Source organism: Populus alba, chromosome 1 (genome assembly GCF_005239225.2).
Source record: "Populus alba chromosome 1, ASM523922v2, whole genome shotgun sequence".
NCBI lineage: Eukaryota > Viridiplantae > Streptophyta > Magnoliopsida > Malpighiales > Salicaceae > Populus > Populus alba.
In genome coordinates, this window is record NC_133284.1 from 2,096,266 (window position 1) to 2,120,167 (window position 23,902).

At 34.3% G+C, this 23,902-nt stretch overlaps 4 protein-coding genes across 6 annotated transcripts; all 4 read left to right on the forward strand.

The window, feature by feature from the left end:
* Nucleotides 1-2,686: 2,686 nt before the first annotated feature.
* On the forward strand, nucleotides 2,687-8,253 carry LOC118061442 (copper-transporting ATPase HMA4). 2 transcript variants are annotated; one of them, XM_035074869.2, is made up of 9 exons: nucleotides 2,687-2,885; nucleotides 3,133-3,413; nucleotides 3,688-4,433; nucleotides 4,550-5,021; nucleotides 5,123-5,290; nucleotides 5,793-6,047; nucleotides 6,301-6,423; nucleotides 6,739-7,224; nucleotides 7,660-8,253. In XM_035074869.2, exons 2-9 carry the CDS (start codon nucleotides 3,138-3,140, stop codon nucleotides 8,059-8,061), a joined length of 2,928 nt encoding a protein of 975 aa, XP_034930760.1. In that variant the 5' UTR covers nucleotides 2,687-2,885; nucleotides 3,133-3,137; the 3' UTR covers nucleotides 8,062-8,253. The 2 variants fall into 2 exon arrangements, with proteins under 2 accessions (XP_034930760.1, XP_034930759.1); XM_035074868.2 differs by having other exon boundaries at nucleotides 3,136-3,413.
* Nucleotides 8,254-12,472: 4,219 nt separating this feature from the next.
* On the forward strand, nucleotides 12,473-12,850 carry LOC140954764 (copper-transporting ATPase HMA4-like). Its single transcript, XM_073405509.1, has one exon. The coding sequence runs from the start codon at nucleotides 12,473-12,475 to the stop codon at nucleotides 12,848-12,850; it is 378 nt and encodes a 125-aa protein (XP_073261610.1).
* Nucleotides 12,851-16,581: 3,731 nt separating this feature from the next.
* On the forward strand, nucleotides 16,582-19,804 carry LOC118061440 (uncharacterized). Of its 2 annotated transcripts, XM_035074867.2 has the most exons (3): nucleotides 16,582-16,716; nucleotides 16,944-18,715; nucleotides 19,520-19,804. In XM_035074867.2, the coding sequence occupies exon 2, from the start codon at nucleotides 17,296-17,298 to the stop codon at nucleotides 18,673-18,675; it is 1,380 nt and encodes a 459-aa protein (XP_034930758.1). In that variant the 5' UTR covers nucleotides 16,582-16,716; nucleotides 16,944-17,295; the 3' UTR covers nucleotides 18,676-18,715; nucleotides 19,520-19,804. The 2 variants fall into 2 exon arrangements, with proteins under 2 accessions (XP_034930758.1, XP_034930757.1); XM_035074866.2 differs by lacking the exon at nucleotides 19,520-19,804 and having other exon boundaries at nucleotides 16,944-18,946.
* A 1,307-nt stretch (nucleotides 19,805-21,111) lies between these two features.
* LOC118061439 (ADP,ATP carrier protein, mitochondrial) lies at nucleotides 21,112-23,255 on the forward strand. Its single transcript, XM_035074865.2, has 4 exons — nucleotides 21,112-21,259; nucleotides 21,655-22,166; nucleotides 22,258-22,629; nucleotides 22,722-23,255. The coding sequence occupies exons 2-4, from the start codon at nucleotides 21,678-21,680 to the stop codon at nucleotides 23,016-23,018; spliced, it is 1,158 nt and encodes a 385-aa protein (XP_034930756.1). The 5' UTR covers nucleotides 21,112-21,259; nucleotides 21,655-21,677; the 3' UTR covers nucleotides 23,019-23,255.
* Nucleotides 23,256-23,902: the final 647 nt, after the last annotated feature.

A 23,902-nucleotide genomic window follows, 5' to 3' on the forward strand; every position in this document is an offset into this window, starting at 1 on the left:
TTTAATATCTAACTAAAATCATCTCATCAACATCCTTTAAATGATACTGATTATGTAAAAAAAACAAAGTCATGGATTTCTTTTTCGTTTCTTTTTTATATCATATTGTCTTATCTCTTCATTCTTTTTTAACTATTATATATTGAAAGTTAATTTGCGTAAGACTTGCACATTGATTTTAACTAAGCATTAAATGGTTGCTATTTCTTACTTGTATATTATTCTTCAGGACTTTTATCAAATAATCAAACCTTGTCATTTTTCAAAAGAAAAATTCATAAAATAGTTACCCCACTTCTTTGTTGATCTTGACATGCACATTGTATGGTGTGCCACTGTCATGGCTTGCCAAAGCAAAAGCTCTGAATAGTTGCCATCAGGATCTTACAGAGCACCAGAAAGACTGGAACGATGTGACCTTGCACTCCTTGGATTCGAAAACTTAGCCATCACAAAGCAATTCTGATCAGATTCCAGGAACATCGTGCATCTTTGCCATGGCTGAGCACACAAGCTTTAAAGGGTTTGATCCACTGTTACTCCGTAGTGGAGACTCTGACAAAGTGCTCGCCATGTCTGAGTGCACAAGCTTTTCAAGGTTTGATCATTGTTTCTTCGTAGTGGAGATCGACGAGGTGCAAGAATCCAAAATAAGCATGGCCTGAGAACAAAGAGATATACAGAGGACCATCCAGGACGATGATGAAGTGGTCCTCGGTCAAGACTCCCAACGTTGTTTAGCCAAAGTTATTGAAGGGCAAAAGTCGAAACAACCCTTGATCTGGTTTTGGAAGAACATCATGAGAGCCAGACTTGATTACTTGAGCTAGCATGCTCATGTGATTTGTCTCGATTAATCTTTGAATAATAAAAGATTAGTTTTGGTTGTCCAATACATGAAGGTGAGCATACTTTGTGACTATCCAAAATATCTGTAAAAGCTGATTTGAGATAAACTATATCGAATGATTTTTTTTTTTTTAAATTTGAATAATTTTGATTTTAATTTTTTTTTAAATTGGTTTGGTATTTTTTTAAAAATAAACTAAAGAAATTCATTGTAAATTCAAAGCTTGTTGTGAACTAAAATCGATTAGATCAAAATCATAAAAATAACCCAACTAAACATCTATTAATTCAAATTAGAATTATTATGTTTTAATAAATTCAAACCAATAGGTTTGGTTCTTTTTATTGAATTTGGTTGGATCTTTTAATCCAAACCAAACCGTTTGAACCAATGCTCTCCTCTGTTGACTCATAAAAACCACAATTTCTTATCAAAAAAATAAAAGTTTTTTTTAATTAATATGAATATTTAAATCAATTTACATAATATTATTTACATATTAATATTACACAATGTCAAATAGCCATATTACTATTACTTTCGATGGCTATTACTTTGCTCACGCTCCCTTTTTATCACATTTTTTTTCCTTCTCCTCACATTATCTTTATGCTTAACATACTCTTTTTTCTCCTCATATTTATTGACCTGAACATGGAAAGATTCCCTATTTTTGGCATGAAAGCTCTTGGATTCATTAAGCAAATATAAGCTCATGATGTTGTCATAATTTCGATAATCGAAATGCTGTGTCAGTGCGAGAGTCTTGGGAGTGAGCCTTGACATGTGACAAGAAGAAAAGATGACAAGAAGAAAAGATGACATGTTCCCTTTCTCTGTATTCTGGGTTTAAATTTTATTGTGCATGTCTGTCATTCCTGCGATACCTTATATATTCATTGGATTTGTAGGATATTCAGTGAGCCGTGAGATTAGTCGTGGTACGTGCAAGCTAGCCCGAATACCCATGTAAATAAAAAAAAGAAAAAAAAAAAGATGACATGCAATATTTAAACGTTCTATACTTTTGATGGCTTTATCACATGTACTGTTTTTAATTTTAGTACTATTGATATTGATATAGATGGCTTTATCTACAAAATATTTTTTATTTAAAAATATTTAAAAATCATATATTTTTTTATATTAACATGTAAAAACAATTTAAGGACAGGAAATGGTACCTTTTTCATTACTTTGTGTATGAAATTATTCCAATTTATTTTTTCCACCTTTTCTTTCTTTGTTTATTTTTTTCCTTACAAGGCTCAAAACTTATCCAAACATGTCAGAATAGTTAAATCGAGTAAAATTAAAGCAAATCAAATTAAATTTACACCCACCAAATATATAAACATATCTTTTCAATTTAGATTGAATGTTAGATCAACTTCTGAAATACAAGTCAAACTTATCATAAATTTTTTATTAAGTCATTGTTATTTCAATTTTTAAAATAATTAATTGATGTTGACATGATCAAGTTTAAATCAGAATAATATATATTTTTTTAAATTTATCAATAAATTAATTCATCGGATTGAGTTTAATAATTATAATGCTGATAGTAGCAAATCATGTTGCTGATAAAAGGCAATTTGTGATTAACGAACGGTGATAATCATGGTGGTGTTTCAAAACCATAGTTGAATTGTTCAATGTACCAAAGTTTAAAAATAAAAAAGATGAGGGATTTAGCTGTCAACTTATAAGCAATGCTCTAAAAACGCAAGGGAAAACCATTTTCTCCACTTGCAGTCCATCCACCAATTATACAGTGCCAAGTGGATCAGTCTAGACCGGGTGGGAAGGCTTTATATAAACCGTTAAGATTTCAAAAATTCAAAAAACCTTAAAAAACCCACAAACCCCCAAAGCACAAAACTTTCTCGCGCAACGCAACCCTCTCTCTCTCTCCCGCCTCCTGCCGACGTTTTACACCTGTATCTCATCTCAATCAAAATCAATGAAACCCTAATCATCAAATCGTGATCCCTAAATTCCCCCTTTGAGAACGGTTGATTTCTTCAATAAAGTAAGGACCTTTTCCTCTCCTTCCCCGCGGTTCTGTTGACTTGGAGAACTTGATTTTCTTAATATTTTTTGTGTTGAAATGGTTCGATTTCAATAAGTTATGGATTTATTTTGGTAAATTAGAAATATGTTTTTGTATCTGTGATCCTGTTAAAGTTTCAATGATGGGGGTTGATTGGTTGACTTTTTTTTTTTTTTTAATTTGGATTAAAGAGTGCTAAATTAATGTTTTTATTTTTCTGATTTAGCAGATATGGGCTCGGATGGTGAAATGAAAATCAATGGGAAAGAAGATGATGATCTGAAGGCACCTTTGCTGAAGCCGTCGGAGGATGTTGCAATTACTGTCTTCCCTGATAAAGGAGATAAGAAGGTCAGAACTGTTAAGTTCAAAATAGGGGAAATCAAGTGCACATCGTGCTCGACGTCTATAGAATCTATGTTGGGAGAGGTTCATGGGGTTGAAAGTGCTGTAATATCGCCCCTTGATGGCCGTGCTGCTATCACTTATGTGCCTGGGCTTGTTGATGTAAGTCAGCTTGGGAAACTTGTATAAGCTTATTGTTAGTCATGTTTCTTTTGTCCTGTTAGAATAAGTATGTTTATGTATGTTTAGAGTTGTTTTGTTTCGATTATTTATACTTGTCAAATGTGGATGAAAAGGCACATGTGGTGGACTCTGTGATATTTGTTTGATTTCGGATTTGAGATAGCTAGTTTGAATTTTTTGTTGGTACTAATTTGTATGGTATTTTTCTCCTGTTGATGAGTAGCAATTTTATGATTTTTTTTAATGTCTTTAGGTTAATAAAATCAAGGAAACTATAGAAGATGCTGGATTTCCTGTTGATGAATTTCCAGAGCATGATATAGAAGTATGCCGGCTTAGGATTAAAGGAATGATGTGCACCAGCTGCTCTGAGTCTGTTGAACGTATCCTTCTAATGGCCGATGGAGTTAAAAAAGCAGTGGTTGGTCTAGCTCTTGAAGAAGCAAAGGTCCACTTTGACCCAAATCTCATTGATACAGACGGCATTCTTGAAGCAGTAGAAGATGCTGGCTTTGGAGTTGAGCTCATCAGTTCAGGGAATGACATGAACAAGGTGCACCTTAAAGTTGAAGGATTTAATTTTGCAGAAGATGGTAACATGATCCAATCATGTCTTGAGTCCACACCAGGTGTGAATCATGTTGAAGTGGACTTAGCTGAACATAAGGTAACTGTTTGCTATGATCCAGATCTCATTGGCCCAAGATCTATTATACAGCGCATTGGAGATGCATCATCTGGTCCCAACATTTACCACGCAGAATTATATGTTCCTCCAAGGCGAAGAGAAACAGAGCAACTACAAGAAGTTCGGATGTATAGAAACCAATTTTTGTTGTGTTGCCTTTTCTCTGTTCCAGTACTTGTATTCTCCATGGTACTCCCAATGCTTCATCCTTATGGTAACTGGTTAGAATACAGGATTCACAACATGCTCACAGTTGGGATGCTTCTCAGGTTGATCCTTTGTACACCAGTGCAGTTCATTGTTGGCCGAAGGTACTGAAATAAGCATTACTTCTATGTTCATCAATTTTATTTTTACTTCTAAATTTTCTGTCATTGATAAGTGAAATTCAGACTGTTAAAATCTTTACTATTGATGTTATTTTCAGGTTTTATGTGGGATCATACCATGCTTTGAGGCGGAAATCTGCTAACATGGATGTTTTAGTTGCACTAGGCACTAATGCAGCTTACTTCTATTCTGTATACATGGTGATAAAAGCTATAACATCAGATACATTTGAAGGGCAAGATTTCTTTGAGACTAGTGCCATGTTGATATCGTTTATTCTTTTGGGAAAATATTTGGAGGTTGTGGCTAAAGGCAAGACTTCAGATGCTTTAGCAAAGCTGACTGAACTCGCTCCTGAGACAGCTCATTTGGTAGCAGTAGACAGTGATGAAAATGTTGTCTCAGAGATGGACATTAGTACTGAACTGATACAAAAGAATGACATGATTAAGATTGTTCCTGGGGAAAAGGTCCCTGTTGATGGGATTGTTATAGATGGTCAAAGCTATGTGAATGAGAGTATGATCACAGGGGAGGCAAGGCCCATTGCTAAAAGACCTGGAGACAAGGTATAACACTGCAATTCATCTGTTGTTCACATAGATTTTATATGCAGCATTTGTACAATTCAGAAGGCTCAGCCAGGAATTTCTGTTTCAATTGTTAACAGGTGATTGGCGGGACCATGAATGAGAATGGGTGCTTAGTGGTCAGGGCTACTCATGTTGGATCAGAAACTGCACTTTCCCAAATTGTTCAACTTGTTGAAGCTGCTCAGCTTTCCAGGGCCCCTGTTCAGAAACTAGCTGACCGAATCTCCAAGATTTTTGTTCCTACAGTGAGTTCATTATATCCTTCGTTTGATATCCTAATTAATGTTTGGTTATCGGGTCTTTTATGAGATGACACACTCCACATGCTTTACAAGTTTGCTATTGCTTGAATCAGTAAAAATCTAAGTAATTTAAAAAATAATAGACTTTGCTGTCTGACTAGGAGAGAGATGCATCATTCTAGAAAATGAAGCGAGTTTCTCTCTGTCTCTCTATCTGTCTTTTTCTGAGGCTTAATTGATTTTCTTGAAGAGTTCTCTCCCTCTCCCTCCTTCCTTTTGTGTGTGTTTTCATCTAGTTCTCTCTTTATATAATTTTCTTTCCAAGGGCTTGCACTTTCATGATATAAGGCATCCATCTGTACATATAATAACTGTGAGGGCAAGGCACTTTCTGATCTTTTCACTCTTGCACATGTTTCAATACTGTTTTTTTTTTTTAATTATATGGGATAACTGGGAATGCAGAACATTCCAATTTTTATGTATCTTGGAAATGCCATTTCAGGTTGTTATTGCAGCATTTATTACATGGCTGGGATGGTTTATACCTGGAGAAGCTGGTCTTTACCCAAAGCATTGGATACCCAAAGCAATGGACAGATTTGAGCTTGCACTGCAGTTTGGTATTTCAGTACTGGTAGTTGCTTGCCCATGCGCTCTAGGTCTGGCAACACCAACAGCAGTCATGGTTGCCACTGGAAAGGGTGCTTCTCAAGGTGTGCTCATCAAAGGCGGAAATGCACTTCAAAAGGCACACAAGGTAAGGCAACTTTTCTGATAAACCTTCATCTCTGTTGTCAGAAATTGGGTTTAATGCATGGGCTCCTTTGCTGTTATGAGAACTTAGCAAGCCTTATCCGTGGTAGATTTGTTTCCCATGAAGCAATTTCTTGGCCATTTTTTACATTAGGCAAGAGTAGATTTCACAAATACATTTCATATGCACTAGGGACAAAGTCAATTGCCGAACTTCAATATCTCTTGTAACTGATCATGCTGTTACTGTCCTCCAGGTGAAAACGGTTGTCTTTGACAAGACAGGGACATTAACAGTTGGAAAACCAGAGGTAGTTAGTGCTGTGCTCTTTTCCAGTTTATCAATGGAGGAATTTTGTGACATGGTTACTGCTGCAGAGGTGGGCATCTATATCTCGAGCATTGTTCTGATATCAAAACTATAGGATTTAGATACATCTTGATTTTCATAAAAACATCTTGATTTTCATAAAAAAGAGGTTCGAGAGGCCACTTTAATAAACAGCTTGGTTTACCATGGGGAGGGAAGGAATAGTGCTGTCTGAAAAATAAGATTAGTTTCCATTTCTGAAGTATTATTAAATATGTATAGTTATTGTTTTCTTGAACAATCATTGATATATTAGATACTGAAATCATACTCATAACATGTTGGGGAAGATGGCTTATTTTTATTTCCCCATCCATATCCTCAGGCAAATAGTGAACATCCAATAGCAAAAGCTGTGGTGAAGCATGCTAAGAGGCTGCGCCAGAAGATTGCTCCTAATGCAGAATATATTGCAGAGGTTAAGGACTTTGAAGTGCACACTGGAGCTGGGGTGAGTGGAAAAGTTGGTGACAGAAATGTTTTGGTTGGGAACAGGAGGCTCATGCAGGCATGTAATGTCTCAGTTGGTTCTGAGGTTGAGAACTACATTCAAGAACATGAGCAATTAGCTAGAACGTGTGTGCTAGTAGCCATAGACGGAGGGGTTGCTGGAGCTTTTGCTGTGACTGATCCAGTGAAGCCAGAGGCTGAGTGTGTCATATCTTTTCTTCGTTCCATGGGCATCTCAAGCATCATGGTGACTGGTGATAACTGGGCTACAGCAAGTGCCATTGCTAAGGAGGTTGGGATTGAGAAGGTGTTTGCTGAAACAGATCCATTAGGAAAGGCTGACAGGATTAAAGATTTACAGGTATGCTTACTTTCCAATGCAAGAAAATAAACAGAGAAGTAGGCAAATAAAAATTTGTGACGTGCTGTTATATGTTAATGAATTGGAGCTTTGAATAATGATTAACCTTTACTAATCTTATGAGGATGGTGACATTCAATGAAACATGCAAATGCCCATCCCTTTATATATTGAATGTATTATGGTATGAAAAAAAATGTTAACAGTTTACATTGGATGAAATCCTAGATGAGTCCCAGGGCAAGACGATGACAAGAAACTTTTTTGAGTTTTAACTTCCACAATTGGCAGCTAATGTAATTTTAAAAGGGGTCTGAGCGGTTCTGTTTTTTATTCATTCTTTTGCATTTTGATTGAAAAGCAATAGGGTTGGGTTGGGTGTGAACTGATTTCTTACTAGTGTTCAAATTGTGTAAATTTGTAAACTGAATGCAGGGAAAAGGAATGACTGTAGCAATGGTGGGAGATGGAATAAACGACTCGCCAGCTCTAGTTGCAGCTGATGTTGGGATGGCAATTGGTGCCGGCACTGATGTGGCCATAGAAGCTGCTGATATAGTTCTCATCAAAAGCAACTTAGAAGACGTAGTTACAGCCATCGATTTATCAAGAAAAACCATGTCCCGGATACGGCTAAACTACGTATGGGCTCTCGGCTATAACATACTCGGCATGCCTATTGCTGCTGGTATCCTATACCCATTCACTGGAATTCGGCTACCACCTTGGCTTGCTGGTGCTTGTATGGCTGCTTCATCACTTAGCGTGGTTTGTTCTTCTTCTCTCATGTTGCAGTCTTATAAGAAGCCTTTGCGCGTTAGAGATAGAGCCTCTTGAAGGAAAACTCATTACACGATATTTGACAATCTCATGTTAGCTAGTTTTTACTCTTTATCTGTATCTACCATTGCTCTGACTGCTGTGATTATAAACATGTGCATGCCCTTGGTAATATACACAATAAATTTGTCCTGATCTCAGGAACTAATACACTAGAGCAAAAAAGGATTGGAAGATTTGAATGAGAAATGACTAGAGTGTTCCATCCACCATGCTCATTTGCAGTCTTCCTACTTGCCAGCTGCAATAAACAGAATGAAGGAAATGTCAATTCTACTTTCTAATTTAGTGTATGCATTGGAAAAATTACCAAATCCTTAGTGGGAAATTCATTGGGAACATATATAGCATGTATCATTTGGAAGTTTATGCTTTCTTTTACCTCCCCAGATCATAACTGTGCCCTTCCTTTTTATGTGAAAGAGCAGGTGTTGCTGCTTGTGATCTTTCCCAAAGAACAAAGAAAATAGATTAGCATCCAAGGTACTGTGAGAGAGAAAGCAAGATAAAGTAACAAGCATAGACGTTAAATTTAAATATGATATTTAAACCTGATTGAATCAATATCAATACATCTTTAAAAAAAAAAAATAAAAAAAATATTATTTTAATAAAAATAATTGATCTGAATTGATTTGATAACTTATTTATGACCTAATAATCTAATAATCTAAGTATTTTTTATGTTAATTCTAGATAATTAATCTGAATGAAAATCTAATAATCTAAGTTATTTTCATGCAATTGATCAAATTAAATTTTTAGTGATTTAATTTACATGATCAAGTTTAATTTAAATCTAATCAGATTAATATTAATAGTCTTTAATAAAAAATATATTTTAATAAAATAATTAATCTAAATTGATTCACTAAGCCATCAATGACCTTATGATATAATAATCTAAGTTATTTTAAGTTATAATTGAACATACAAGTTATTTGCAATAAAGAAACTGCAGTAGTTCCTGTTTAGTGGTAGTTAAGGTTTTCATGGAATCAAGAAGGAAACAAGTTCAAGGTGGGAAGCTCAGCAGCATTAAAAAACAAGAGAGAGCTGGCTGGCTGGCTGGGCAAAATTATTTAAACAAAGAATAGCACAGTAATTAAAAAAATTTAACAGAATAATACAATTATTATTATTATTATTATTTTTTTATGAAATAGAACGCTTTAACTTGTAGTATTTTAAAAATACAACATTTTAATAAATGTTACATCGGAAAGCGTGACATGTTATTAAATTTCCACGTAGATGCTCTTCTTCTCTCTTAAGCCGAAGAACGCAAGCCCATTCTGTCAATTTTCCATGACATAGGTATTTAGAGCGTGTTTGGTAGTGTGGTAGCGGTTGCTTTTCAAATAGCTTTTCGTGCCGAAAAGCATGCCAATGATGTTTTTTTATTTTTTAAAAATCATTTTTAAGATCAGCACATCAAAACGATCTGAAAAGTACAAACCGAACTCAATTTTAGCAAAAAAAAAAAAAAAAAAATTCAAAATTTGACGAAACACAGTTACAAACGCAATGCCAAACACTCTCTTAGTCCCTTCTGTCCCTTCTCTTCTATCTATAATTGACTTTTCTAAATAAATCACTTGTTTTAGTTTCTTTCCATTTTCTTGAAAAAATTGCACTCCTTCACTTCCATTTGCAGTCCCAAGGTAGAGTCAACTCTTTTTTTTTTATTAGCCTTTGGCTTCTTAGAGGGTGTTTTGGAGTGTGGTAATGGTTGCTTTTCAAATAACTTTTCGTGTTAAAAAACATGCAAATAATGTTTTTTTATTTTTTAAAAATTATTTTTGATATCAGCACATCAAAACGATTCAAAAAGTACAAACCGCACTCAATTTTAGCAAAAACAAAATTTTTTTTTTGAAATTTTCCGAAAAGTAGGTTCAACCTCAATGCCAAACACCCTCTTAGCCTGCTTTCTTATCTTCTTAGGCCTTTGGTGACTTGCCTTTTATATTCAATTCAACTAAAAACTTTGTTTTCAAATAAAATTTTAACATATAATTTATATTATTAGAGTTCACTTTTTTTTTATTATCCATTTAAACTTGAAATTTATTCTTTATATTATTTTATACTTAATTTTTTATTAAATAAATAAAAATAATAAGATTGAAACTCATGACTGTTTAATTATAAAAAGCTATGATATCATATTAAAAAAACTAATTTTATTTAAAAATATAAACTATTAGATAAGATATTAGAAAATAATTTATAATTTATGTTATTTATATTATTCTATGTAATTTAATTGTTGTGATTAATAATTAATTGTTATCGCGATATTCATTAATTGTGGCAGTCATGAACAGCAGGAAGAAAAGCTGTGAAATTCATCTATTTTTTTTTTAAAAAAATTATATGCTAATTGCCTAATTTGTCCGAACAGAGAAGCAAGCTACTTCCTCTAACAGGAAACTGGATCGTTCTGTTTCCTGTTACATGTTAAAACCTTCTCTTAACTCAGAACCACCGCTTTCTTCGGTTGTTATTAACTCGAACTCGAACAAAAGGGTTGCTTGCAGCTCGTATCAGCATCCACTCTCTCCATTGTATGCACATATTGAGGATTACTTGTGTGGAGTTCATGTTGAGTTGGTGTGGATTCCAGCTGCTATACTTCTCATCGAAAGCAACTGAAAGATGTGGTTGCAGCCATGGAGCTATCGCGAAAGACCATATCCTGAATTTGGATTAGTTGCTCCTGGAAACTTGGCTGCAACATGACTAGCTTGCTGGTGCTTGCATGGCTGCTTCATCTCTTAGTGTGGTCTGTTCTTCTCTTTTGTTGCAGTCTTATGTGTAACCTCTTCGTATAAAGCACTGTAAACCTGCTTACTTGCTAGCACAGAGATGGCCTCATGGATTCTGTCCCAATTTCTGCTTTCTGCAGCTGATACTTTTTAATTTGCTTCAAATAAAACATAGTCAATACATCTCATTTTATGTCATTTCTGCATTTCAAGCTTGACATAAGTTTAATCAAAGCTTCCTTTGTCATGAGGTTTTGTCTTTGTAGTTGACTAACAATCAGGGCTCAAGCATTGGTAGCAGAAAAAGCATGAAACAGGTAGAGTTGAGGAGGCCTGATTCTATACTCTTCAATCATTATTTAGATTATTGATGAACACTATAATTGTACAGGCAAACCTATCGGGTCTTGATGACCCATCAATTTAAAACCTAGCTTAACTGCACTTGAGGTCTTGGCACAGCGGTTGAAGGGACTTGTTCCCTTTCTTTGCATTCTAAGTTCAAACCTCATCGTGCATGCCTGTCACCCCGCGGTGCCTTACATGCTCACTGGGTTTGCAGGATGTTAAGTGAGTTGTGGGATTAGCTATGGTATGCGCAAGCTAGCCCGGACACCCACGTAAAAAAAAAAAAAAACCTAGCTTAACTTGATTCAAGTTTGTTTTTATTTTTGAATTATCTAAAACGTTGACCTAACCAAACTCAGATGATAATATTATTATTATTTTATTCAAAACAATATGTTTTTGGATTTAAAAAAAAAAATTATGTTCAAAATAACATATTTTTATTAAAAAAAACTCAATGTATTAATTTATTGATAATAGGTTGTTATAAGTACAAAATGTATCATTAAAATCATTTAAAAAGATATTTAATTTTGATTGATACATTAATTGGTTAGATAATATCATCCCATAACAAAATATAAATAGATTTAATAAATAAATACTTTTACTTAAAAAATCACAAAAAAATAATTTCCTAATATAAGTAAATATCATTATAATTATATTTCAATAATTCTAATTTAAAAAGAATGCTAGTTGATGGTGCTACTCCTATAATATATTTTTAGGGAAAGTGCTACTACTATACTAGAAAATAAAATTTATTTAATCCTAAAACTTTTTAATGCTACATGGTGTAGAATAAAAGTTTATGTGGGATTATTCGAATACTGTCATCTCTTCAATTTTGCCAATGTATTAAATGGAGACCAAAAAAAGGAGAAAAATGAAAAACGTTTCAAACTTGAAAGGGAAAACTGAGACAAAACAAAGTTGTGGAGCTAAATTTAGACAAAACATAAACTTTAAGGGTGAAAATTGAAAATTGAACCTATGTGATGTGAATGTATTATGGTATGAAAAAAAATGTTAACAGTTTACATTGGATGAAATCCTAGATGAGTCCCAGGGCAAGACGATGACAAGAAACTTTTTTGAGTTTTAACTTCCACAATTGGCAGCTAATGTAATTTTAAAAGGGGTCTGAGCGGTTCTGTTTTTTATTCATTCTTTTGCATTTTGATTGAAAAGCAATAGGGTTGGGTTGGGTGTGAACTGATTTCTTACTAGTGTTCAAATTGTGTAAATTTGTAAACTGAATGCAGGGAAAAGGAATGACTGTAGCAATGGTGGGAGATGGAATAAACGACTCGCCAGCTCTAGTTGCAGCTGATGTTGGGATGGCAATTGGTGCCGGCACTGATGTGGCCATAGAAGCTGCTGATATAGTTCTCATCAAAAGCAACTTAGAAGACGTAGTTACAGCCATCGATTTATCAAGAAAAACCATGTCCCGGATACGGCTAAACTACGTATGGGCTCTCGGCTATAACATACTCGGCATGCCTATTGCTGCTGGTATCCTATACCCATTCACTGGAATTCGGCTGCCACCTTGGCTTGCTGGTGCTTGTATGGCTGCTTCATCACTTAGCGTGGTTTGTTCTTCTCTCATGTTGCAGTCTTATAAGAAGCCTTTGCGCGTTAGAGATAGAGCCTCTTGAAGGAAAACTCATTACACGATATTTGACAATCTCATGTTAGCTAGTTTTTACTCTTTATCTGTATCTACCATTGCTCTGACTGCTGTGATTATAAACATGTGCATGCCCTTGGTAATATACACAATAAATTTGTCCTGATCTCAGGAACTAATACACTAGAGCAAAAAAGGATTGGAAGATTTGAATGAGAAATGACTAGAGTGTTCCATCCACCATGCTCATTTGCAGTCTTCCTACTTGCCAGCTGCAATAAACAGAATGAAGGAAATGTCAATTCTACTTTCTAATTTAGTGTATGCATTGGAAAAATTACCAAATCCTTAGTGGGAAATTCATTGGGAACATATATAGCATGTATCATTTGGAAGTTTATGCTTTCTTTTACCTCCCCAGATCATAACTGTGCCCTTCCTTTTATGTGAAAGAGCAGGTGTTGCTGCTTGTGATCTTTCCCAAAGAACAAAGAAAATAGATTAGCATCCAAGGTACTGTGAGAGAGAAAGCAAGATAAAGTAGCAAGCATAGACGTTAAATTTAAATATGATATTTTAAACCTGATTGAATCAATATCAATACATCTTTTTAAAAAAAAAAATAAAAAAAATATTATTTTATTAAAAATAATTGATCTGAATTGATTTGATAACTTATTTATGACCTAATAATCTAAGTATTCTTTATGTTAATTCTAGATAATTAATCTGAATGAAAATCTAATAATCTAAGTTATTTTCATGCAATTGATCAAATTAAATTTTTAGTGATTTAATTTACATGATCAAGTTTAATTTAAATCTAATCAGATTAATATTAATATTGTTTTTAATAAAAAAAATATTTTAATAAAAATAATTAATCTAAATTGATTCACTAAGCCATCAATGACCTTATGATATAATAATCTAAGTTATTTTAAGTTATAATTGAACATACAAGTTATTTGCAATAAAGAAACTGCAGTAGTTCCTGTTTAGTGGTAGTTAAGGTTTTCATGGAATCAAGAAGGAAACAAGTTCAAGGTGGGAAGCTCAGCAGCATTAAAAAACAAAGAGAGAGCTGGCTGGCTGGCTGGGCAAAATTATTTAAACAAAGAATAGCACAGTAATTAAAAAATTTAACAGAATAATACAATTATTATTATTATTATTATTTTTTTATGAAATAGAACGCTTTAACTTGTAGTATTTTAAAAATACAACATTTTAATAAATGTTACATCGGAAAGCGTGACATGTTATTAAATTTCCACGTAGATGCTCTTCTTCTCTCTTAAGCCGAAGAACGCAAGCCCATTCTGTCAATTTTCCATGACATAGGTATTTAGTCCCTTCTGTCCCTTCTCTTCTATCTATAATTGACTTTTCTAAATAAATCACTTGTTTTAGTTTCTTTCCATTTTCTTGAAAAAATTGCACTCCTTCACTTCCATTTGCAGTCCCAAGGTAGAGTCAACTCTTTTTTTTTTATTAGCCTTTGGCTTCTTAGAGGGTGTTTTGGAGTGTGGTAATGGTTGCTTTTCAAATAACTTTTCGTGTTAAAAAACATGCAAATAATGTTTTTTTTATTTTTTAAAAATTATTTTTGATATCAGCACATCAAAACGATTCAAAAAGTACAAACCGCACTCAATTTTAGCAAAAACAAAATTTTTTTTTTTTGAAATTTTCCGAAAAGTAGGTTCAACCTCAATGCCAAACACCCTCTTAGCCTGCTTTCTTATCTTCTTAGGCCTTTGGTGACTTGCCTTTTATATTCAATTCAACTAAAAACTTTGTTTTCAAATAAAATTTTAACATATAATTTATATTATTAGAGTTAACTTTTTTTTTTATTACCCATTTAAACTTGAAATTTATTCTTTATATTATTTTATACTTAATTTTTTATTAAATAAATAAAAATAATAAGATTGAAATTCATGATTGTTTAATTATAAAAAGCTATGATATCATATTAAAAAACTAATTTTATTTAAAAATATAAACTATTAGATAAGATCTTAGAAAATAATTTATAATTTATGTTATTTATATTATTCTATGTAATTTAATTGTTGTGATTAATAATTAATTGTTATCGCGATATTCATTAATTGTGGCAGTCATGAACAGCAGGAAGAAAAGCTGTGAAATTCATCTATTTTTTTTTAAAAAAATTATATGCTAATTGCCTAATTTGTCCGAACAGAGAAGCAAGCTACTTCCTCTAACAGGAAACTGGATCGTTCTGTTTCCTGTTACATGTTAAAACCTTCTCTTAACTCAGAACCACCGCTTTCTTCGGTTGTTATTAACTCGAACTCGAACAAAAGGGTTGCTTGCAGCTTGTATCAGCATCCACTCTCTCCATTGTATGCACATATTGAGGATTACTTGTGTGGAGTTCATGTTGAGTTGGTGTGGATTCCAGCTGCTATACTTCTCATCGAAAGCAACTGAAAGATGTAGTTGCAGCCATGGAGCGATCGCGAAAGACCATATCCTGAATTTGGATTAGTTGCTCCTGGAAACTTGGCTGCAACATGATTAGCTTGCTGGTGCTTGCATGGCTGCTTCATCTCTTAGTGTGGTCTGTTCTTCTCTTTTGTTGCAGCCTTATGTGTAACCTCTTCGTATAAAGCACTGTAAACCTGCTTACTTGCTAGCACAGAGATGGCCTCATGGCTTCTGTCCCAATTTCTGCTTTCTGCAGCTGTTACTTTTTAATTTGCTTCAAATAAAACATAGTCAATACCTCTCATTTTATGTCATTTCTGCATTTCAAGCTTGACATAAGTTTAATCAAAGCTCCCTTTGTCATGAGGTTTTGTCTTTGTAGTTGACTAACAATCAGGGCTCAAGCATTGGTAGCAGAAAAAGCATGAAACAGGTAGAGTTGAGGAGGCCTGATTCTATACTCTTCAATCATTATTTAGATTATTGAAGAACACTAACTACCCGGCAGGTCAAGTTTATTTTTATTTTTGAATTATCTAAAACGTTGAACTAATCAAACTCAGATAATAATAATATTATTATTTTATTCAAAACAATATGTTTTTGGATTTAAAAAAAAAATTATGTTCAAAATAACATATTTTTATTAAAAAAACTCAATTTATTGATCATAGGTTGTTATAAGTACAAAATGTATCATTAAAATCATTTAAAAAGATATTTAATTTTGATTGATACATTAATTGGTTAGATAATATCATCCCATAAAAAAAAATATAAATATGATATAATAAATAAATACTTTTACTTAAAAAATTACAAAAAAATAATTTCCTAATATAAGTAAATATCATTATAATTATATTTCAATAATTCTAATTTAAAAAGAATGCTAGTTGATGGTGCTACTCCTATAATATATTTTTAGGGAAAGTGCTACTACTATACTAGAAAATAAAATTTATTTAATCCTAAAACTTTTTAATGCTACATGGTGTAGAATAAAAGTTTATGTGGGATTATTCGAATACTGTCATCTCTTCAATTTTGCCAATGTATTAAATGGAGACCAAAAAAAGGAGAAAAATGAAAAACGTTTCAAACTTGAAAGGGAAAACTGAGACAAAACAAAGTTGTGGAGCTAAATTTAGACAAAACATAAACTTTAATGGTGAAAATTGAATTTGTCCCCTTTGTTAAACCTGTTTGATACTTGGGACTTGGGAGTTGGGAATTAACAACATTCCTTGTCTGTAGCCAGCAACCTTTTCACCGACAACAACATCTCTACACGTGGCATATCTAAGTATATTCTCTCAAAGCCCTCTCTGTCTCGCTCTCTCTCTAAAACCCATCTATTCAAAGCGCTTTCTCTCTCTCCCCCCCTCCCCCTCTCCCACAGTGCACCCTCCATTGTGGATCACTAAAAGGGTAAGCTTGAAAAATAACGCCTTTTTTTTTCCAAAAACATATCATATAGTATAGTTTCATTTGTACTGTGTTTTTTAGCTTCAGTTAATGAAAAGATATCCATTTTTTAATAATTTAATAAGGAAAGTTTCAAGATTTATTGCTTGGAATAGAAAAGATTGGATCTTGTTGGGTTGTTTACTTGATTTTGATTATAAAATCCTTTTTTATTTTTTGTATATTTGCAGCTTTAGGAATACTGGGTTTTTGAGTAATATTAGAGATTAAGGTTGTAGGTTGGTTTTGGATGATTAGTACTCATTCTAATATGGATTGGATTGGTGGGGTTTTTGGTGGGTTTTGAGGTTTCTATGGCGACCCTTTTGTTTGCTTGGTGAGTAAATGAGGGAAAATGGGAGAAAGTGGGATTTTTTGGGGGGTTTTGTTTTGTTTGGCTGTTAAGTTTCTGGTAATGGAAACTCGGTTTAGATGATCCACGTAGTTATTAGTGGAGTGATTGCTTTCATGAGCATTGGAGTGTATGAAATTTGAAATTTTGGTTCATTAGGATTTTGGAATTCAGGAATTAAGAGTGTTGCCATGGATAATTCGGGTTTGGGAGGTCGTTTTTTGTCAGGTCCAAATAGCGGTTTGTTAGACCTTGAGTCCCCGATTCATAGACACCAACAATCCCAGTTAGGTCATCCCTCCATAGCGCACCAACATCAGGTTAACTTAGTGGGTTGTTTTGATAATGATCACCAACCAATTGGGCTAACGGAAGTGAAAGGTACACCATCAAAAGTATATTCAGCGAATTTTGGTAAAGGAAAAGCTGTTAGTCCTTTTAATTGCGCAAGCAGTGGCAATGCGAGTGAAGATGATGACCAGAGTTTTATGGAAGATGGGAATGGTGAGAATTCTACTGGTGTTATGGGAAAAAAGGGATCTCCATGGCAGCGAATGAAATGGACAGATAATGTCGTCAGGCTTCTTATTGCAGTGGTTGCTTGTGTGGGTGATGACGGTACACTTAATGCTGTTGAGGGGCTTAAGAGAAAATCTGGGCTTTTGCAGAAGAAAGGTAAATGGAAAATGGTGTCGAAGCTAATGATTAGCAAGGGCTGTCATGTTTCGCCACAACAGTGTGAGGATAAGTTCAATGATCTGAATAAGAGGTACAAGAGGCTGAACGAGATTCTTGGGAGGGGAACTACTTGTAGAGTGGTGGAGAACCCTGTTCTTATGGATTCAATGCCTCATCTTTCAGCCAAGGCAAAGGATGATGTCAGAAAGATATTGGGCTCAAAGCATTTGTTTTATAAGGAAATGTGTGCTTACCATAATGGGCAAAGAATACCCAATTGCCAGGATCTTGATCTACAAGGTTTTTCATTACCCCTTGAGAGGAGCTCTAAAGATAATAATGGGTCAGGGGAGGATGAAGCCGAGGGAAATGGTGACAGTGATGATGGTGATGATGATGATGGTGAATCAGATAATGAAGAAAATAATAATGCTGATGAGGATGGGGAGAGGGTAGGCCAGTTGTGTGAGGGGCGAGTGAATGATGAGCATGCCCATCTTTGGTCTCAATCAGGTGGGCGAAATAGTTTTGATGTTGAAATGGCAGCGATTTTTCAAGACCCTGCAGTGTCACCATGGGAGAGAAAGGAGTGGATTAAGAAGCAGAGGTTGCAACTCCTAGAGCAAAGGGTAAGCATCCAGGCACAAACTTTTGAACTTGAGAAACAACGGTTCAAGTGGTTGAGATACTGCAGCAAGAAAGACAAGGAGTTCGAGAGGTTGAGGCTGGAGAATGAGTGGAGGAAACTGGAGAATGAGCAGAGTGCTTTGCAACTGAGGCAGAAGCAACTGGAAATGGATTTTAGGAGTTCGGAACCATCATTCGACCCTGCTTGCCTTGGTATTGACGGAGTGCAAGGAAGAGATCCAGTTGATCTGAGCAGGCCTCAATAGCTTCTTTACAGATGGATTGACAGTTCACTCCTGGTATCTTGTATGACTTTCACGCAATATCTATAGCATTATGTACACGATACCTAACATCATGTACCGCACATATTGCCTTAGATTAACCTTAGGAATGTTCAATATGACTTGTAAAATGTGCACAAGCTTTGCTCGTCTTCTTTTAATGCATTCCTTTTGTGACTTAATGGTTGTTCATATGACTTGTAAAATGTTTAATTTGCTAGTAATAGCTACATGAACAGAAGCTACAATCCTACTCTCGAACAGAATGGTACCATACCCCTCCCCCCTTTCCATGCTCGCGTGTGATATTTTCTTGCTTGAAACTTTGTTGATTTTTTCTTTTTGGTCTACCAAATCGATAAGCTTCAAGCATTCCCATTTACAGTTAATGAAACGCCCATCTATCTTCTTTTCTTTAGTTTTTATCCTTCACTAGTTTGCACCGGCCATTTCACATCAATACAAGTTTTAAGCTGCTTAAGTTGTACTTTTCCTGTCAAATAGTGATCTGTAAGACAGTAAGAACCTTCATTGTGCACGTTATGTTGGTCTTCTCTGAAATACTCCTTCATCTAGGAATCCCATTCATTGTTCGTGTGAGGTATTCTCCAGGCTTCTCCACTTTGTTTTTGTTGAGTTGAATGTTCTAACATCCTATAAACATATTTTCGCCAGCTTTCACTGCGCTGCTACTAGAGTGTTTTGTCATGGTGGTTGCCCCTAGTGTTTGATTAATTCATGATTCTCCACGTTGATTTTTGTCTTATATGTTGTGATCTTGTTGCAATGTGCTTTTCATGCTTGAGATTTTCATTTGGAGGCGCAGGTCTAAATCGCAGGTGGGGTGGATACTTGGAACAAGGATCAGGAGATGGCAATCTCACATTGTACCTCTTAACACTACAGATAGTATCTGGTTATCATTCTGCGATAGAAGAGACAGGGACTAGGACAAAGAAGACATGTTTTCTTGCTCTTCATGTTTTAAAATGATAGAAATTTACTCAAAAATTGTTCTAGAAATAGATTTGTTTTTATCTGTTTCTTCTGTCTGCAATACTAATCAAATATAAAGGTGCCAACTTTTCAAGGCAAATTCTTTCACAATCTCTTAAGAATTCGTCGGTCCACTAAACTCAGCGGATTATGTTGAAAGATATTTATCTACTCATATTTTATAGCCAGCCCAAAAGACGTGGAATTTTTTTCCAAATGTTCACACATGTTGAATTCTTGGTTGCAGCCGGTACACTCAGTTTATGCAAAAATAAATATAATTTTCTTTCCTCCTCTAAATCTAAAACATAAATGAAATAATATTTTACCTATATATATATATATATATACAGAAAAAAATATGATAGTAGAAATTTATTTATCCAACTTTATTTTGAACCAAATTTATTCCTATTACAAGAATAGAAGAGTAAACAAATTATAATCAAAATAATAACAAATACAATAAAAAATGATAATGAGGGTAAAAGATTTTTCATCCCAGCTACAAAAATGTTTTTCTTCTAGAAGTTGAAAATTCTTGAAATAAAGAGGCAGGCAGTGGGGACAATTTCCATGTTTTCTTCATTTCCAAAATAAGACCTTTCCTTTCAAACATGCATCTCTCTTCACCTACCAAGGTTTTCATTGCCGTTGGATACAAAGTTTTTCATAATCATACCATCTTAAATTTATTTTGCATTCCAGTCCAACCATGCTTTTAAAAGTTTTTAATTTTTTTAGTCTCACATGAAATTTTATGTGTTATTTGATTGTTTTAATGTACTGATATTAAAAATTAAATTAAAAAAATATTTTATTTTGATGCATTTTAAAATAAAAAATACTTTGAAAAATAATTTTTACAATATTTTCAAATAGAGTTTTTGGTCAACCACCAAACCTTAGTAAAAACTCTTATCATAACCTGAATTAATATATGAATCTGGTGACTTGCTAACCTAGAATTTATTCTAGACCAGGTTTGATTTTGAACCAATTAAATATTAATCAAATTAAACTTAAGTGACCGAACTGATTAATCATAACTCAGTTGATTCGATCAAATTTGAGTGAGCTAATGTTGACTCAATGAATTAATTAAAAACTTTGTAAAAAAACAATCATTTTAAGATTAACTAATATTGACTCGATGAATTAAAAATTGACCCAATAACCTAGCAACTCAAATAGAATCAGAAATCTCCTTGACATTATTGATTTTCATCTAAGATCTCACTTTTTCTTTTTATAAGGGATTAAATTGTCAAATGCTATATTTGAGGTCAAGGAAAACAAAACAACAACAAATGTACAACAACCAAGAATAGTCTAGGGACTAAGTTATAGTTTTTTCAAACATTAAGGACTGATTTGTAATCATATTAAGAAATCTGGGACTAAAAATAACCCACTCAAACTAAGAAATTGCCATTCCATGGACTCACACCCCACCCCACCATGTCTCTCCCTCCACATATAAATATGCGTATTGCCTCTCCTCACCACCTTGCCGTTCCAAACCGTCAAGACTCCTCCTTTCTCTCTTCACCACCAACAAAATCAAAAGGTAATGCCTTTCTCTCTCCCTCTCTCTAAAGCTGTTTCCTTTCCTTTCGTTTCATTTGACACGCCGCATGACTCGTTCAATTGTGATTTTCATGTATTTTTGAGTTTAGTTCATTGTCTTTTGTTGGACTTGTCTATGTTTTCTTTATCTAGCATTAACATCTTCATGTTTATATAAAACCCACTTCACTTCGCTCTTACATCTCTCTCTCCCTCCCTTCTTTTGCTGGTTCTTGGCATCTTTGTTAGATCTGTTGCTAAGATATTTTTTTTCTCTTAGATTTTTAAACTAACAGGTTTGTTTTTATATCAATATTTCTCTTTTCTTTATAAGTTTCACTGGATCTTAAAGTTTTGTTGTACCTTAATATTGTTTGTTGGATTTAATTGGAACAGGGGTTCATTATTTGTGAGAGGAAATGGCTGATAGCCGCCAGCAACCATCTGTCATGCAAAAGATGGCAAGCCAGGTCCATCACAGTTCTAGCTTTTCCCAAGGCTTTCAGAGACCTGCTTTACACCAAAGGCAGTTTGCATATGGAAATTATTCCAATGCAGGATTCCAGTATGCGATGACAAGGGCATGCCAATCCACCCCTGATATGTCATTGATTGCATCATCTACCTCACCAGTATTTGTCCAGGCCCCATCAGAGAAAGGCTTGGCTAGCTTTGCTATTGATTTTCTTATGGGTGGAGTTTCTGCAGCTGTGTCCAAAACTGCTGCTGCTCCCATTGAGCGTGTGAAGCTCTTGATCCAAAACCAGGATGAGATGATCAAGACTGGTCGACTCTCTGAACCATACAAGGGAATTGGAGATTGTTTCAGCAGAACAATGAAAGATGAGGGGATGGTGTCATTGTGGAGAGGAAACACTGTCAATGTCATCCGTTACTTCCCCACTCAGGTTTGTTCCATCTTGGATGCTTTACTAACCTATTTCATTCCTTTTGAGTTTTATTTATGTGCTTATCTAGTAATTCTATGAACCCTCCCAGGCCCTGAACTTTGCATTCAAAGATTACTTTAAGAGGCTTTTCAACTTCAAGAAGGACCGTGATGGCTATTGGAAGTGGTTTGCTGGTAATTTGGCATCTGGTGCTGCTGCTGGTTCCTCATCACTACTCTTTGTCTATTCTTTGGATTATGCCCGAACCCGTCTTACAAATGATTCCAAGGCTGCAAAGAAGGGAGGGGAGAGGCAATTCAATGGCTTGGTTGATGTCTACAAGAAGACTATGCAATCAGATGGTATTGCTGGGCTTTACCGTGGATTTAACATTTCATGCGTTGGTATTATTGTGTACCGTGGTCTGTATTTTGGAATGTATGATTCTTTGAAGCCAGTGGTCCTAACTGGAAAGATGCAGGTTAGTAAATTCTGCTATAAATTGTTTAACAGTTTCGATCTCATTTGTCGGTGAATTCTCATGTAGTTTCATCTATCACACGATGATTTCAGGATAGCTTCTTTGCTAGCTTTGCTCTTGGTTGGGTCATCACCAATGGTGCTGGACTTGCATCCTATCCAATTGACACTGTCCGCAGAAGAATGATGATGACATCCGGTGAAGCTGTTAAGTACAAGAGCTCCTTTGATGCATTCTCTCAGATCCTCAAGAACGAGGGTGCTAAATCCCTCTTCAAGGGTGCTGGTGCAAACATCCTCCGTGCTGTTGCTGGTGCCGGTGTGCTTGCCGGATATGACAAGCTTCAGATGATTGTGTTTGGGAAGAAGTTTGGTTCTGGTGGGGCCTAATTAAGTCTCTTTCTCATTCCCCCCATACAATCATAGATGGTGATGAAATTTTTGGCGTTCCATTCCATAATTTATCTTGGATAATTCTTTAGGCTCATTTAATGACCTTTTTTCTCAAGGTGTTTTCCCGGTTTCAGGATTTTCATTCCTGCAACCCTGTCTTTTCTGAATGGTTTCAATTGCAAAACATTGATTTTTATCTTATCAAAATTATAGATGATCATTCTAGTTTTGTCATTCTTCCGGATTCTTTTACTCCAAGTGTTACCTTTTCTTCTGGTTTCGAAGTATGTGTTTATTTTTGTGTTATTATTTGTTTTTGGATGATTCCAATGTATTGATGTTAAAAATAAAAAAATATAAAAAAATATTATTTTTAATTAAGAAACATTATTGAAAAGTACATGGATGACAATACTAAGCAAGCACTAAGGCTTGTGGTGTGGTAACTGGTGCGTTTTAATTGTTAATTTAAAAATATTTAGTTAATCAATGCACAGTAATTTTATATTGGTCATATTAAAAACTCTTAAACTACTAATAAAAAAATTATAATTTATAATTTTTTTAAACCTGATTTTTTAAATTATATTGTAAAAATTAATACTAAGATAGTTAAAGGAAGTTGAATATGTTCTTATCTAAGCAAATTAATAATTTGATTTTTAACATATAAAAATAAAATATTTAAATATTAAAAATGAAGGATTTTTACTTTCCAATATAGATCTACTTGGATTTAAATAAAGTACTGTATAATCTAATTCAAAATCCATTTCTTACTTCCTATACTATTTTTCTTTAAAATCTGAACACATTGAATACTTAAATTTAATATCTACTAGATCGGATTAATGGATTGAATATTTACCAGATTAAATTAA